Below are 13,671 nucleotides of genomic sequence, written 5' to 3'. Positions count from 1 at the left end.
GTTCAATACTTTTCCCGTGTCATTCCATTTTATTACACAAAACTTAATTTCTTAATTTATTTGTTTGTATGTATGGATCTTTGTATGTATGGATTACTTGGGTTGTTACTGACATCTGGTGGAAATTTCATGTCAATAGCACCTTTAGAAATATATTTACTGAGAAAAATGGTGACGTGTTCAATACTTATTTTACCCGCTGTATATACAAGAGGACATTTTTTTAATTAAATAACAATCATTGTACCAAAAAAACCCTACATTTTCCAAGTCATAGCATGAGTTCTCAACATCTTTAAAGATCATTATTTTGTAAAAGACAGAATACAAAAGCAGGCAAGTCTTAAAGAGTCACTAAAAATATAACATGCACACTCTCAATCTCACACTTTGAACTGTACGGCGAGATTTTGAACAACGATGTTGGGAGATGTCGAGCGGACAGGCGGACAAAAGCGAAGCAAACTGTGCTGCTTTGAAATGCTCATTCATACTTCTCATCATTTACATTCTTCTAACAAAGACAGTCGGCATAATTCACAGTCTTGTGGGATTTCACTTCTGACATTCTCTGTTGGATGTAAAAAAAAAAAGAAAAAAGAAAAGCCAGTCCAGAGTCCAATGCCTACCAGGTGTCATCGTGCGAAGAATGATGTTGAAATTTGTTCGTACATAAACAGTGTTTACTGTGCTTGTTAAAATCTCAACATGACATCATCTTGTCATGTTACATAAGGCAGGAACACAAGTGAGGACGATGCACAAGAAAACCCGTAAAGTCTTGTTACAGGACGGATCTTGTTTCTTCACAGGAATAGTTTTCAGGGAATAAGCTTATAAGATTTCTTGACGAGAGCTTGATGAGTGGCTTAATACCATAAATTAGAATAAAGCTATAAAGCAGCTGATTAGCTTAGCTTAGCACAAATACTGGTAGCTAGCTAGCCTGACTCTGTCCAAAGATAACAAAATCTACCCACCAGGAACTTTGAAGCTCACTAACAAGTTATTTGTTCCGTCTACCCAAAAACCAAGGTGTAAAAAGACACACTTTGGTTTTTGAAGAGATTAAAACAAATGAGATATAACATGTTAATATGTGAACTTTAGTGGTGCTGGTAAACGGATTTTGCATAGCTAGCTGTTACCGGTCTTTGTGCTAAACTAAGCTAACCAGCTGCTGTTGTACAAATACACAACAAACATCTTACTCTCTGCGAGAAAATGTTTCCCCAAATGTCAAACTATTCCTTTAACCTCAACAGTCGTCTCCGTCAGACCACCAACACAAACAGATTATCTGCTCAGACAACCTTCAGTAATCCCTGTGGTGAACTTCTCAGCTGAGATAACATTGAGAGGGTCAATTGAATTCCTTCTATCACAATATTTAAAAAAGATCTCAAACAGCGAGGAACATTAAAAGGCACGCAGCTTTTCAGAGCATGACTGTGTGGTCTGATGTCCTTTGCCAGTTTAAAACAGAATTTTTGAAGAATTTTCTGCAGGGCAATAACTTCAAACACAGGAGCGACGTGTGTGTATTTGTGCTTGGAGAAACCTTTAAACAGGCACTTAATTAAGATCATATTATATGATGTTTGTGCTTTAAATTGGTTTTGGGTATCAGCTGGCAATCTGAAGGGTAGAGACAGCGGACAAGACGTCTCATTGTTGGCTCATTCTGCACTGGAATGTCTTTCTGTTTGTGCTGTACGTGAAGACCAGGAGAAAAGGTGATTGGGTCTGAAGACGTCTGCTGAGATGGTCCCACGTAACATGCACACAATACAGCATGTCAAAGTTTGGTCTGTAGGGTTGATTGGTTGGATGATTTGAAAAAAAAAAAAAAAAAAAAAAAAAAAAGGCCCCATGCAGACACAGGAGTTCAGGAGGAGCAGGACAATCGCTGAAACACATACATTAGGGTTCCTGTCAGCTGATCCTTGGTCAGTGTCTCCGTCTCAGCTGGTAGGAGGATGTGGTACTTAAGACATTTCGACAAGCAGATCACATACATGTTGCTCCCTCTGGAAGACAACTGAGCTGCTTCTCAATTATACAGCGCAGGCACGTATACCTGCAGGTACAAGCAGACAAATGCAGAGGGAAAAAAAGAATAAATGTTTGAGTCAGCGAAGATACATTTGTTATTAATTACTCTGTAAGCTCATAACAGCTGATGAACATGTAGAAGACTTTGTCTTTAGAGGCAAATCAGAACAGACACACAAGATGGTTTAGTGGATAATATAAAGTATTCATTTCTTTTACCTTCTCCTGAGTTTCAGCACCTCTCTGTCCTCCTCCTCCTTCAGTTTGGTGATGAAACTCTGCAGGACAGGCATTTCAAACTTGATATACTGCGCCACCTGGTGGAAGGAAGGAGAAATTCGCACAAAAAGAGAGTCTAATGTGAGGTAAATAAACGGATATGGGAGACGCACAAGAAAGAGGTAAGACATGTTCATAAAACCTGTTACAATGAATGTGTTGATTTACATCGTATGTGACTTCTTCTACGAGGTCTTCCTCCATGAGGAAAACCTTGCAGACCTGCTCACACGGGCCCTGCATTATTCTCAGCACCAGAGGATAGTCGCTTCGCTTCAGCTTCACGCGCTCTGAAAACATCAACACAGCCATCAGAGGTTTTGATTAACAGACAGTGTCTTCGTCATTAACATTTCTTCCTCTTCACAGGAAATAAACTGAATAATTCACGCTCACCTCCACTTGTATGGACGAGGTAGAGCGCAAAATCGTCTGGGCTGTTTTCAATTTTGAACTTATTGAGGAGAACTCGGAGCACCTGAGGTGTCCTCATGCAGCTGTTGATCCGGACATTAGTGACTGAGCCGAAAGCAGGGGTGAACACTGACGTCTGAGAAAAGCAAAAACAAAAATTTAATTTGCTCTATAACTTTATTTGTGTACAGATAAACACACAGCATCGCTGTCATACCCACCATGGGTTTAAAATTAACTTTCTGAATACACTTTTTTTCAGACTTTCAGGTATCACCTTATGGTTGTAGAAGTGTCCGTTGATGGAGAAGCGATGGCGTCTGATTTTCCTCTGGTCACTCGGTGACCGCCGCTGGCCCCGTCTCAAGACGCCAGCATCGCTCTTCGTCCTGAGCAGCTGAGCAGAGCTCTCACTGTCCTCTGAGCAAACAACAGCATAACATCGGTGATTATTCAGTGTCTTTAACAGGACCAGAAACATACTAACTTATCTTTAAATTAAGTTTAGGTGGAAACAGTGTTCAGATTTTTTTATTAAGTAGAAGTAGTAATACCACAGTGAAGAAACACTCAAATAAGTCTGTCGTTTTATTTGAGTAAAAGTACTTAAGTATTGCCATCAAAAAAAGTACCAAAAGTAAAAACAGGACTGTTTTTTTCAGAATAAATACTGATGGATTAATGTGTTAATCACTTTAATGTAGCAGCTGGTAAAAGTGGGGCTAATTTCAATTACTTTTTATACTTCCCGTAGAATAAAACATCGTCAGATAAATGTAAACCTGAAAAGTGTACCCAAGTACAGAACTTGAGTAAATGTAAATTTCCTCGACTGAAATACTGAATTTACGACAGTGGCTCTTCCTGAGAGAAAGCCATTGTCTTATCTCACTGTTGTCAAATGCAAACTTCCTTTAAGGGTTGAAAAAAAACCTCTGGACCAACTAAAGATTAGGCTTTAATTCCTTTCCACCTTACAGTGACGGGATGTTTATATAAAGCAGCTGAGGGTTAATTAGAGATTTGGTCCACAGTTTTTTAAAGCTAAGTTAATTTAATCTTAATGAGGTAAAGCATGATTATTTTCTTGTCTTGGGAACTGGTGAACCAACACAAATAAGACAAGTGTAAATGTATCACTTAATGATTCAGCTGTTTTGGTATTGATGTATGATGGTGTTCACTGGATCCTTGTTAGAGCTGAGGGAGTGACTCACCTTCTCCCTGTTCATCCATCACATCGGCGTCCTCTGGTTGGATGTCAGGTGGCGTCACTTCCACTGTGGGCGGGTTCTGCTGTGTCGTCTGTTGACCATCTGTGCTGTTGGGTGAACTTTAAAAAAAAAAGAAAAAAAAAAAGAGAGACGAAGAGACTGTCAAGATCCAACCAAAAATATTTTGTAGACACAAACGGTTATTCCATTTAATGACATAATGTAAACAGTTTAAGACTTTAACTTTGGAGTAACAACATCACTATAAAAAACTCTCCTGCTAAACAGCAGCCGTTTGTTAACCACTTAAACACCACATATCTAAGTACGTCACATCTCCGTTGTTTAGTTTCAGCATGTGACAGCTGTTCCTCTTTGCAGAAGCAGTTTTTCGGTGATATGTGAGAGTATTTTCTTTGATAGTAGAAAGTAATATTGGTTTTTTTTCAGACTGAAGCATCAGCAATATCAGCATATATGATTTGGCCTCTTTGGAGCTCTTAGTTTAAGAGGTTGTCTGTATGTTGCTTACAAAGCTTGCAGTATCAAAACCTGATAGCCTGAACTTTTTTGTTGCTGTTAACTGGTATTCAACCTGAGAAAAAACAACTTAACAGCTGTGAAGGTGATTTAGTTTCTTCAAAGCTAACGTTCTTTTTCATGAAGTGTTGATGTTATTTGTCCCTAAATGTCAGCTGCATGTCCGTGAGATCTGTTAAAGGAACAAGAATAACTTCTCCTGATGAATGGGACGATAATGACACAAATTGATCTGTGGTAGCTTGGGGCAAAATCCCAAACTGAGCAGCAGTGTTAAAAGGTTCCCTTCTGTCTATGGACGTATTGCCAATAGGATTCAGCAAACTGTGGAAATCGATTATCTAATTCAACTTTTTTTATCTAATTCAATTCAATTTTTCACTGGACAACCTAGACATAATCTATATCTGCCCCCACGCTGACCCGCTGAGCATCACCATTTCCGGTCAGCGAGGTGTAACTGGATCCGTCCGGACCTCTTACCCTTGACTGTCCAGATTGCAACCCGAGTGCCAGGATGTAGAGGAGGGGGGCGGCCGGATTCGTTCGTGGTCATCCTGCATTTGGAGCCTGATAGGTCGCCGCAGACCCCAAAATATATTCAGCAAGCCCTCGACGATCAGCTCCCCTTCTTCCTGTTGGGAGAGAGGAACTGTGGTCAATACACACACACACGCACACACACACATATATATATATAAAAAAATATATATACACAATGGAGCGTTATTACCCCTCTGGGATACAGCGTATAGGGTATATTAAATTACAATTGACTGAAAAAGTAAATTGGTGACAGGAAGGCAGACAGACAGACGGTAGTGAAAGTGTTTCTGTTGAAATAACATTAAATTAAGAGTAATCACATCCACACACACACAGCTGTAAATGCCCACCTCTCTGTGTCTGAGCTGCAGATTCTGTCCTTCATAGTAGAGGTTGTACGTCTTCAGATGTGAGAGGACTGTTGCCCTGGAGACAGAGATGTTGAATCACGGAGGAGGAAATGCTGAAGGATCATGCTGCTGATTTCACACATTTATAGCCCACTTATGTAAATATATGTATGTGAATCATGTATACTAAATTCTTCAAAGCATCAGATGTGGTGTGATTGATTTCCTGCTGTCTAGGCAGCCTTTGAAATAAATAAAAATAAAAGAGACTTGAAATATGCTAGAAAATGGTAACAGTGTGTGAGAGAACATGGTTAAAGAATCCTGACTCGTCTGTCTGACTGACGGTAATACGTTGGACATTTTGGTGATTTGCAGACAGAGAACACTTTATCCTTTTATAACAGGACATTTCTGTGGTGTAAATCTCAAATATTTTTAAATGTTCACTTTTGGTGATCATCTTGGTTGTTTTATAGCAAGCCAATATGGGCCGGGCACAAAGTGGTAGTAAGGTTTTCTCAAGTCAAGTACTTACAAACTACATACTCTCTACACGGTATTCAGAGCAGAACTATTGACTCCACACGGCTCTCAACATGCAGCAGCTCGCAGCTAACATTGCTAACGACGCTAACAGTGCGAATTATGACAAAAGTGCTGACTGAGCCAACAGTGTTAACATGAGGGGGAACCGGAGGATGGGCTTTGTTCTTCCACAACGACGGTTGGGGGCGTTATCAGCAGTAACGTATGAGCTCAGTGCAGATCAGCGGCTATCATAAAGCTAGTGGGACACAACAGAGAGACCGGCCCAGCTACGTGAACAAAGTAAAGAAAAACTTGGATTACAACCAATACAGAGGGAGAGAAACTTCATTTTCTGCTCTGGTATAATTACTCCACTATAACTTTACATAGCAAATAGCGGTTTGCTTTCCTATTAATCCTCTGAATATTGGATGAGAACCTTTAAATAATAGATCAATAAATACATGTCTGCTTAGAAAATGGTTAGCAGTGAAGTACAGTATGCACAAGTTTGCAATCAGACTGTGAATATTTAAACATACACATCCTAGAAGTTAATAAAAGGTAAATATACAGTTAGATGCAGGTTTTAAATCCTTACTTCCTGATGAACTTGTTCTCTCCAATCTGAACCCCGTACTCTGGATCATCCATTCTCAGTCAGCATGAGAGGAGCTGAGAGACAAAGAAGCAACACAGAGAGTTAGTACAGTTTCTCCCTCTGTCTCATGACTCCTCATGACCAGCAGACTGGAGAGGAGGAGATGAGGAGAGGTTCTGCAGGAAATGAGAAGGAATAAACAACTATAACAGCTGATCATATCTAGTTTCCTGTCAAAGCATTTTTACGTTAAAGAGACAGATCAACTGATAGTTAACAGTTAAACCGCCGCTACGCAGTCAAAACATCTGTTGTGTGATGGAGTGAGACAGCTGCTCTCATCACACACTCTTCCTCCTCTTTCCTACAATATATCTCTTCTTTCCTGTCACTCCTTTGACTCTCTCCTCATGGCTGTGTCTCTACGCACACATGCAGCTGTTTTAAAAATGGCCCTCAGCCATCACCGCGGAGGGGTTTCCTTCGCTCTTTGCTGAAATTTGTGTATTTGTCCTTGAGTATCAGCAGAGGAGGAGGCGGGACAGAAGTCCCTTGGAAATGAGATGAACAGGTGGAGGACACATATGCCAACCGCACAGCCAAATCATTTCAGCTGCTTAAACATCAATCTCTGAGCAAGCTATCGTATGTGTTTATCTACCTATCATGTTTGTGTCTATTCACAGTACATGTAGTCTATCTGTTGTTTAGATTAAATCCAATGGATGTAGAGGTGAAGAACTGATGGCTTTATTTATCGCAAACTATGGAAACATACGTCTAGACGTTTGGAGACCTGGAATTAATCTGGTTTTCTCACATTCTCTGTATTTTCACAAATAAAGACTGATTCAAAGGATGTGTTAGCAAGTTTAGCTCCTAAACTACAAATAATAAACTAACATTTTTTGTTGAACATTTTGTAAAAGTAGGCTTTGCATTTTTAGAGGATTGAAATGTCAGTGTGTCATATCTGTCCACTTCTTTGGTCCAGACTGACATATATCCAAAATAAATATTGATTGGCTTACCATGAAGGTGAAGCCCACTGACTTTTGTGGTCGACATTCTTAAGATTTGAATAAAATATCTAAACAACAACAGATGACTTTGCTGATCCTCTGACTTTTCGTTAAAAGATTTTACTTATCCTGTGAAACATCTGGACAACAGCTGGATGGACTGGCACAACATTTTGTTGAGACATTCGAGGTCCCTTGACAATATATCCAAATCAATTTGGTGATCTCCTGATTTATCCTCTAGCGCCATCAGATCAAAATTTCAAGTACTTGGTTCGGTGAACAGATACTTGAAAATGTAATTACATCCGTCTCAGCAGCACTTGGTGTTAAGTGTTTAGTGCTTATTCTAGCAGGCTGAACTAAAATAATGACCCGGCTAATTTGAATCTGCTAAAACATCAGCTTGTTGGCATCATTGCTGTCAGCATGTTAGCATTCAGCTGTACAGGAGACTATTAGTCACGTTTGAGTAGTTTTTGTGCAGTTCAAGGTAACCAATGGTTTCCTTTCATTTCCGTACGGTATTAAAATAAATCAGCAGACTTTTAAAACTTGAGTTTGCTGGGTAATCCACCACAATCGACATCCAGTCACCTTTGATTTTTTTTAACAGTTAAGGAGCAGAGCACATTCAGTGCCTCTGTAGATATCAACTACCAAAAGTATTAATACTTAAAGTCAGAGGGACATACGTGCCAAATAAATGTGGTATCAATGTCAGTTACAAGACTAGAAAGGATCTTACCGTAGTGAAGACTGTGTGATCTCGTTGAGTCACCAGAGACAGCTGCAGATGTGGAGAGAGAGAGAGAGAGAGAGAGAGAGAGAGAGAGAGAGAGAGAGAGAGAGAGAGAGAGAGAGAGAGAGAGAGAGAGAGAGAGAGAGAGAGAGAGAGAGAGAGGGTTAGGGCAGGTGGACTCTGTATGTATCCTCAGGTTCTCGCAGTTTTGTCACTCAGGTGTCGATATCAAACGTCTTTTCTTGTGTTTCTGACAGCGAACAGACGAGGAAGAAGTGGGGGCGTTTTAAAGGAAGTGCTCCCCTTCCGTTTAATCACTTCCTCCTTTGCTCACTCAGTCACACAGGAAACTAACACTGGCCCTGACACGGCCCAAAACTTCCTCAATTCAAACAGCACGGCTGTATTAAGATACACATCCAAACAAAGAGTTTACACACACTCACTCACACACTTACACAAGCACAGATAAACTGATAAGACTCACACGTAACCTATTTTCCCCTCTTTTCTTATCTAGATCAAACACATACCTAAACATTCAATTGTTAAACAAAGATATTCAAAACCTTACAATCGGAGTTATGAAGCAGCTTTAAACACACAGTACTGATAAATAAACTGAGCCTGTCAATCACTGAAATAAATGTGTTCAGTTATTGTGGCCAAATTAAATATTAAACACCAATCAGCCCAGCCCCATGCCAAGCCCATCAATATTTCAGCACCTATATTAGCCCTGTCAAGCGCTCAAAAAGCTCAGCCATTCAGCTATTCAATGGGAACCATTAGTCTTTAATACCGCGGTCGTAGACTCATTGACTGGTGATGCCAGCGGTCGGAGACAGACATGTGGCCGACTGTCAAACCAAGACAATAATATAATCGTGTCTAACGAGGCCAACGTGAGTTTTAAGTGAACTAGCTTGACAGCTGATAATGAATCGACCGTTCCCTGATGTTACCTCAGGAAATAAAGATCAAATCTGACATTTAACCTTTAAAGCTGCTGCTTGAGTATCAATTGCTGTTGTACTAAATGGGAACCCTGTTTGAGTTTGCTGTTGGTGAAAAGTTTGCAGAAAGATTGGCTTGAAAAGTGTGAAATTTTAGTCCAAAAGGGGATATTATTGGTTTTCTTGAGCTCAGAACTCAGTATTTTCTCAAAACTGCATGCATTGTTTATAACATTTCAAATCTAGCGCCAAATAAGATACCAAAATATTTGTTTCAACGCAAAGTCTCAAATTTTAGATGTCCAAACACAAGCAGCTCAAAACCCCCAAAATGCTTTAAGTTGACAAAATATTGACAAGAAATATCTGATGAAAGACTAAGAAAACTAAATTATAACTGACCAGACATTTGATGTCAATTTAAAAAAAAATTGGAGGTTGAATACCCAGTTCCAGGAACACCACAAGCCCAAACAACAAAAATAAACTGTTACAAATGTAAATTACTATTTATTCTGGTGCTGGAAATGACTCAAATTGAAATATACAGAGCCTAAAAATAATAGAATTAGCCTGAAAAACACCCATCAAGAAGAATGCTGGTTGTTAAAATGCCAAAGTTCCAAGAAAAAAAGACTGAGGTTAAGACCTCAGTGTACTCAATATACTACAGCCATGTTCAGTCAGTTACCCTCATAACATTGTTGCAGTACTGATATTTAAATCGCATTCTGCAAAGCTTTCACAAAGCAACTCATGAACCTCTCTACCTTGACCTTTAGTGCACAACGTTCAGCATCTTCTCAAGAATCAAGCCTGTAAATTTGTTTTAATTACCTTAACGTTTAACTCAAACTGTTCCAACCCAGTGATAGCTGTTGCTCTGTTGTAACCAGAGGACCTTGTCTGTGTATAAATTATTTCCGTGACTTTTAGACTGCAGAAAGCCGATGTCTCCGCTTTCTGTTCTGAAGCCAACAGCAGCATATGAATGCAGTCAGACTGACCCAGTCCTGTCTCAGATCAGACAGCTCTTCTGCTCCCAATGTAGACCTCATCGACTCCCTGAATCCCCCTGTGTCTCATTACAACATCAGCCAATCCTCAGCTTCCGTCTTCTCCTCTGTCTCATTTGCCTTCATCTGCTCAGTTTTTTCGTAACACAGTAATTTTTCTGATTAGGGAGTTCTTTTCTCTCTCACTGTCTGGACTGTTTTTACCACTCAGCTTTCTCCTACGTGATTCCCTTGTGAAAGACTAGGAACCATCCACCATGCTATTAAAACTCATGACCACGACTTCCTGACTCCCCCCCCCCTCTCTTTTTCATTGACACACATGCACGCTTGTTTTCTGCCCTCTTGCCCTGTTGTCTCTGAACCTCCTCTGTCAAAGTCTTTGGCTGAAATAAACGATGAATAGCTCCTCCACCACCACCCCTGCCTCCAGCCTCCACATTAATACAGCTCTGCCTCACTATTGTCACCATTGTCATAGCAACACCGAAAACATCTGAGCTCCAGAAACCAAAAATAGTGTGTGTGTGTGTGTGTGTGTGTGTGTGTGTGTGTGTGTGTGTGTGTGTGTGTGTGTGTGTGTGTGTGTGTCTCCTGCTCCCTCCTCATTAGGCATACAGTACTGGGGCTGTCAAAAAAACCAAAAACGTGGCAAGAATCTAAATATGGCGTCCAGATTCTCCAGATCAAGCAGAAACTATTTGAACCTCTTTGTTGACTGTAGAGCTGCAGCGGTTAGTCGATCCACAAGAACATCAGAAAAAACTTTGATAATCGATTAATAATCATTCCTGTCAATTTGCAAAAAACACTTTATTAATCACTGGTTTCAGCCATTTAAAGATGAATCATGTTCTAGTTTTCCGACTCTTCTATAACGGTGACCTGAATACATTTGTGCTTTGAGCTGATCGGGCGACAAAACACAACATTTACAGAGGTCACTGTGGGCTCTTTTTCGCTATTGATCGTAGCCCTAGTTGACTGGATACTTCATTAAAGATGAAGAGTACACTCAGACGATAGTTCATCAGACCCACCTACCTAAAACTAACGCAGTCTAGTACAAAGATCCAGCATATAATGTTCAGTTTAAGGGGTGTTGATTCAACTTTATGAACATGTTGGATGTGCTGATGAATTGTATAGTTCTTAATATACGGTCCCCCACCAATGCAGGCATACAGAAACTACCATACAGTTGAATTAACACTTCTCTAGAACAGCTTCTATAAAAACTGAGCATTATAAGCTTTGTGGAAGTAGGATAAAATCTACCTTCTTCATACCAAATCCAACCTTCCTCGCAGGGTTGTTGTAGTACTACTGTTAGCCAAGTGTTTTAAATAAACTGGCAGCTGAGTGAACATTAAGAGCCAACATTTTGTATGTCTAAAGTGTGCGTGCAGAGGAATCTCAACTATCTATTGCTCGTTATGTAACCTTTTATAGTAACACACAGCTGTATGCACGCTCCCTGCTAGAGACCAAATGTGGCTAAATGGGGCATTTCTATTATTTTCAGCTAAAGATTTAGGCTACAGTGTTCCGGAGCATGTCTATCATGTTTTAAACGCACCACACACGCCTCATATTCCAGATATTGAGTCCATATATGGGTGGCGTGTGCTTTTGTAGATTAAAACAGTTCTAGGTCGTCTTCAGCAGGCTAACGTTACAAACAATCACGCAGTCCACGTCCCACATTCACCCACAGACAGCATCACGAGCAGCGCGACCACAGCGACGCTTCTGTCTGATTCCTGCCGACTTTTGAGGATCTATCTCGGCTCACCAAACCCAGCGAAGGCGGCTCTCCGGTTCTCCTCTTCCAGCTCCTCCTCCCGTCTCCGCTCTTCTTCCCCGTGACGGCGGAACTCTCCGTTAACGGTAAACTCCTCGGTCAACTCGCTCGCCCTCCTGCCGCTGGAAACAATCGCTGGGGCGCGTGCATCCAGGACGAGGACGAGGAGGAGGAGGAGGAGAGCGCGAGATGTCCATCTGCTGTGGCGGAGCTCGCGGAACAGCAGCGTCTCCCGGCCGGGAGCCAATCAGAAGGCGACCCTCACGCCCCTTTGTTCGCGCTGCCTGCAGAGATGAATGAAAACAACGAAACAATGGCAGAGCCGAGCATGCGCACACCATCAGTCCGGTCATTATTATTCAGTGGAAAGAAACCTAATTTTACTAAAGTTAAAAATGTGACAGATTTTTAAACGTTCATCAAAGTGTTACGGCCCATAAACAAAACAATAAATAATCACATAGATGTTGAGTCCCAGCTTCTCAAATATGATGGTTTACTGATGTTTTATATATATATATATATATAAAAAATGGTAAATTGTTTTTGGACCTCTGGTTGGATAAAACAAGCAATTTGTGGACATACAATTCAGACCCTAGGGAGTTTTGATAGGCAGTTTTTACTACCTTAGGGTCTTTCATAGACTTAAATGATAAATTGATAATGTATTTTAGTATTATTTTAGTTGCAGCCCTTATATTTAACTAACGCAATACTGAAATTTAATATTCAGCAGAAACCGTGTAGAATTGTGGCCCATGTGATGCTCAAGTCTTCACTCAAATTGCTCACCCTCAGAAATAATACATTTCTTAAAACTAGATTTTACACAGGGACCCCCTTTTCAAGAAAACAGCTCCTACTGCATCAATTGATATTATCAGTAGTGCATATTCTCAAACAAAATTACAATTAATTACATTACTAAAAACCACAACCCAAACGAGGAAGTTGGGGATGTTTCTGCTTTGCCTGGATTTTAATCCATTTTTAGCTGCATGATGAATCTCTGCCTGTAATCTAATAATTTTATAAGAATTTTAATCTATAACTTAACAATAGTTTTCATATTAGGGTACTTAATTGTTTTTTGATGGCAACATTGAAAAACGTTCACAGCTATTAATCTAAAAATACTGGTTTGCCCACCTGCCTCGATTGCTTCAACAGTGTTACACTGTATTCTTTGACCCGATTATAGATAGATATATTGGTAGTGATCACCATGGTTACACAGGCATAGCTGTAATCAAATTGACTTGGAAGCTGTTGGTAAATGTGACACATTTCATATCGTTCATAGTGATGGAGAAACTGTTAGTCAATAGTGTATAGATCTTTCTGTACAGCACATCAATATTTACATTTACTCTATCATAGTTAAATCTAACCTGAGCAGCTAAATATTTCAGTTTCATTACCAATAAAGACAAAAGACTGCATTCATTCAGTAACATCTTATTAAATATAGTTTTATGAACAAAGATTAAAACATTTTGTTGCTACAATTAGTTTCCACAATTTCTCTTCCAGACGGTTTAGCAAACTTTACTCCATTAAATATACATGTATTTTTGTTTGTTTTGTTTTTACATCTA

General features: G+C 39.9%; 1 protein-coding gene across 1 annotated transcript; it reads right to left on the bottom strand.

Annotated features, from left to right (window-relative positions):
* Positions 1 to 174: 174 nt before the first annotated feature.
* On the bottom strand, positions 175 to 12,298 carry rassf2b (Ras association domain family member 2b). Its single transcript, XM_054610768.1, has 11 exons — positions 12,062 to 12,298; positions 8,301 to 8,342; positions 6,531 to 6,604; positions 5,399 to 5,474; positions 4,986 to 5,137; positions 3,966 to 4,081; positions 3,026 to 3,168; positions 2,731 to 2,884; positions 2,503 to 2,624; positions 2,275 to 2,372; positions 175 to 2,080 (listed from the first exon to the last, which is right to left on the bottom strand). The coding sequence occupies exons 3-11, from the start codon at positions 6,581 to 6,583 to the stop codon at positions 2,011 to 2,013; spliced, it is 984 nt and encodes a 327-aa protein (XP_054466743.1). The 5' UTR covers positions 6,584 to 6,604; positions 8,301 to 8,342; positions 12,062 to 12,298; the 3' UTR covers positions 175 to 2,010.
* Between the last annotated feature and the right edge of the window lie 1,373 nt (positions 12,299 to 13,671).

The sequence above is a fragment of the Anoplopoma fimbria genome, chromosome 13 (assembly GCF_027596085.1).
Source record: "Anoplopoma fimbria isolate UVic2021 breed Golden Eagle Sablefish chromosome 13, Afim_UVic_2022, whole genome shotgun sequence".
NCBI lineage: Eukaryota > Metazoa > Chordata > Actinopteri > Perciformes > Anoplopomatidae > Anoplopoma > Anoplopoma fimbria.
This window is presented reverse-complemented; position numbering and strand designations above follow the sequence as displayed.

Bases quoted from the DNA above. Each gene is read 5' to 3' on its own strand.
- rassf2b (XM_054610768.1), bottom strand. From the start codon at position 6,583: ATGGATGATCCAGAGTACGGGGTTCAGATTGGAGAGAACAAGTTCATC. The intron at 2,885-3,025 runs GTGATACCTGAA...TGCTTTTCTCAG, and splicing joins GACACTTCTACAACCATAAG to ACGTCAGTGTTCACCCCTGC. The intron at 2,625-2,730 runs GTGAGCGTGAAT...TGATGTTTTCAG, and splicing joins CCTCGTCCATACAAGTGGAG to AGCGCGTGAAGCTGAAGCGA.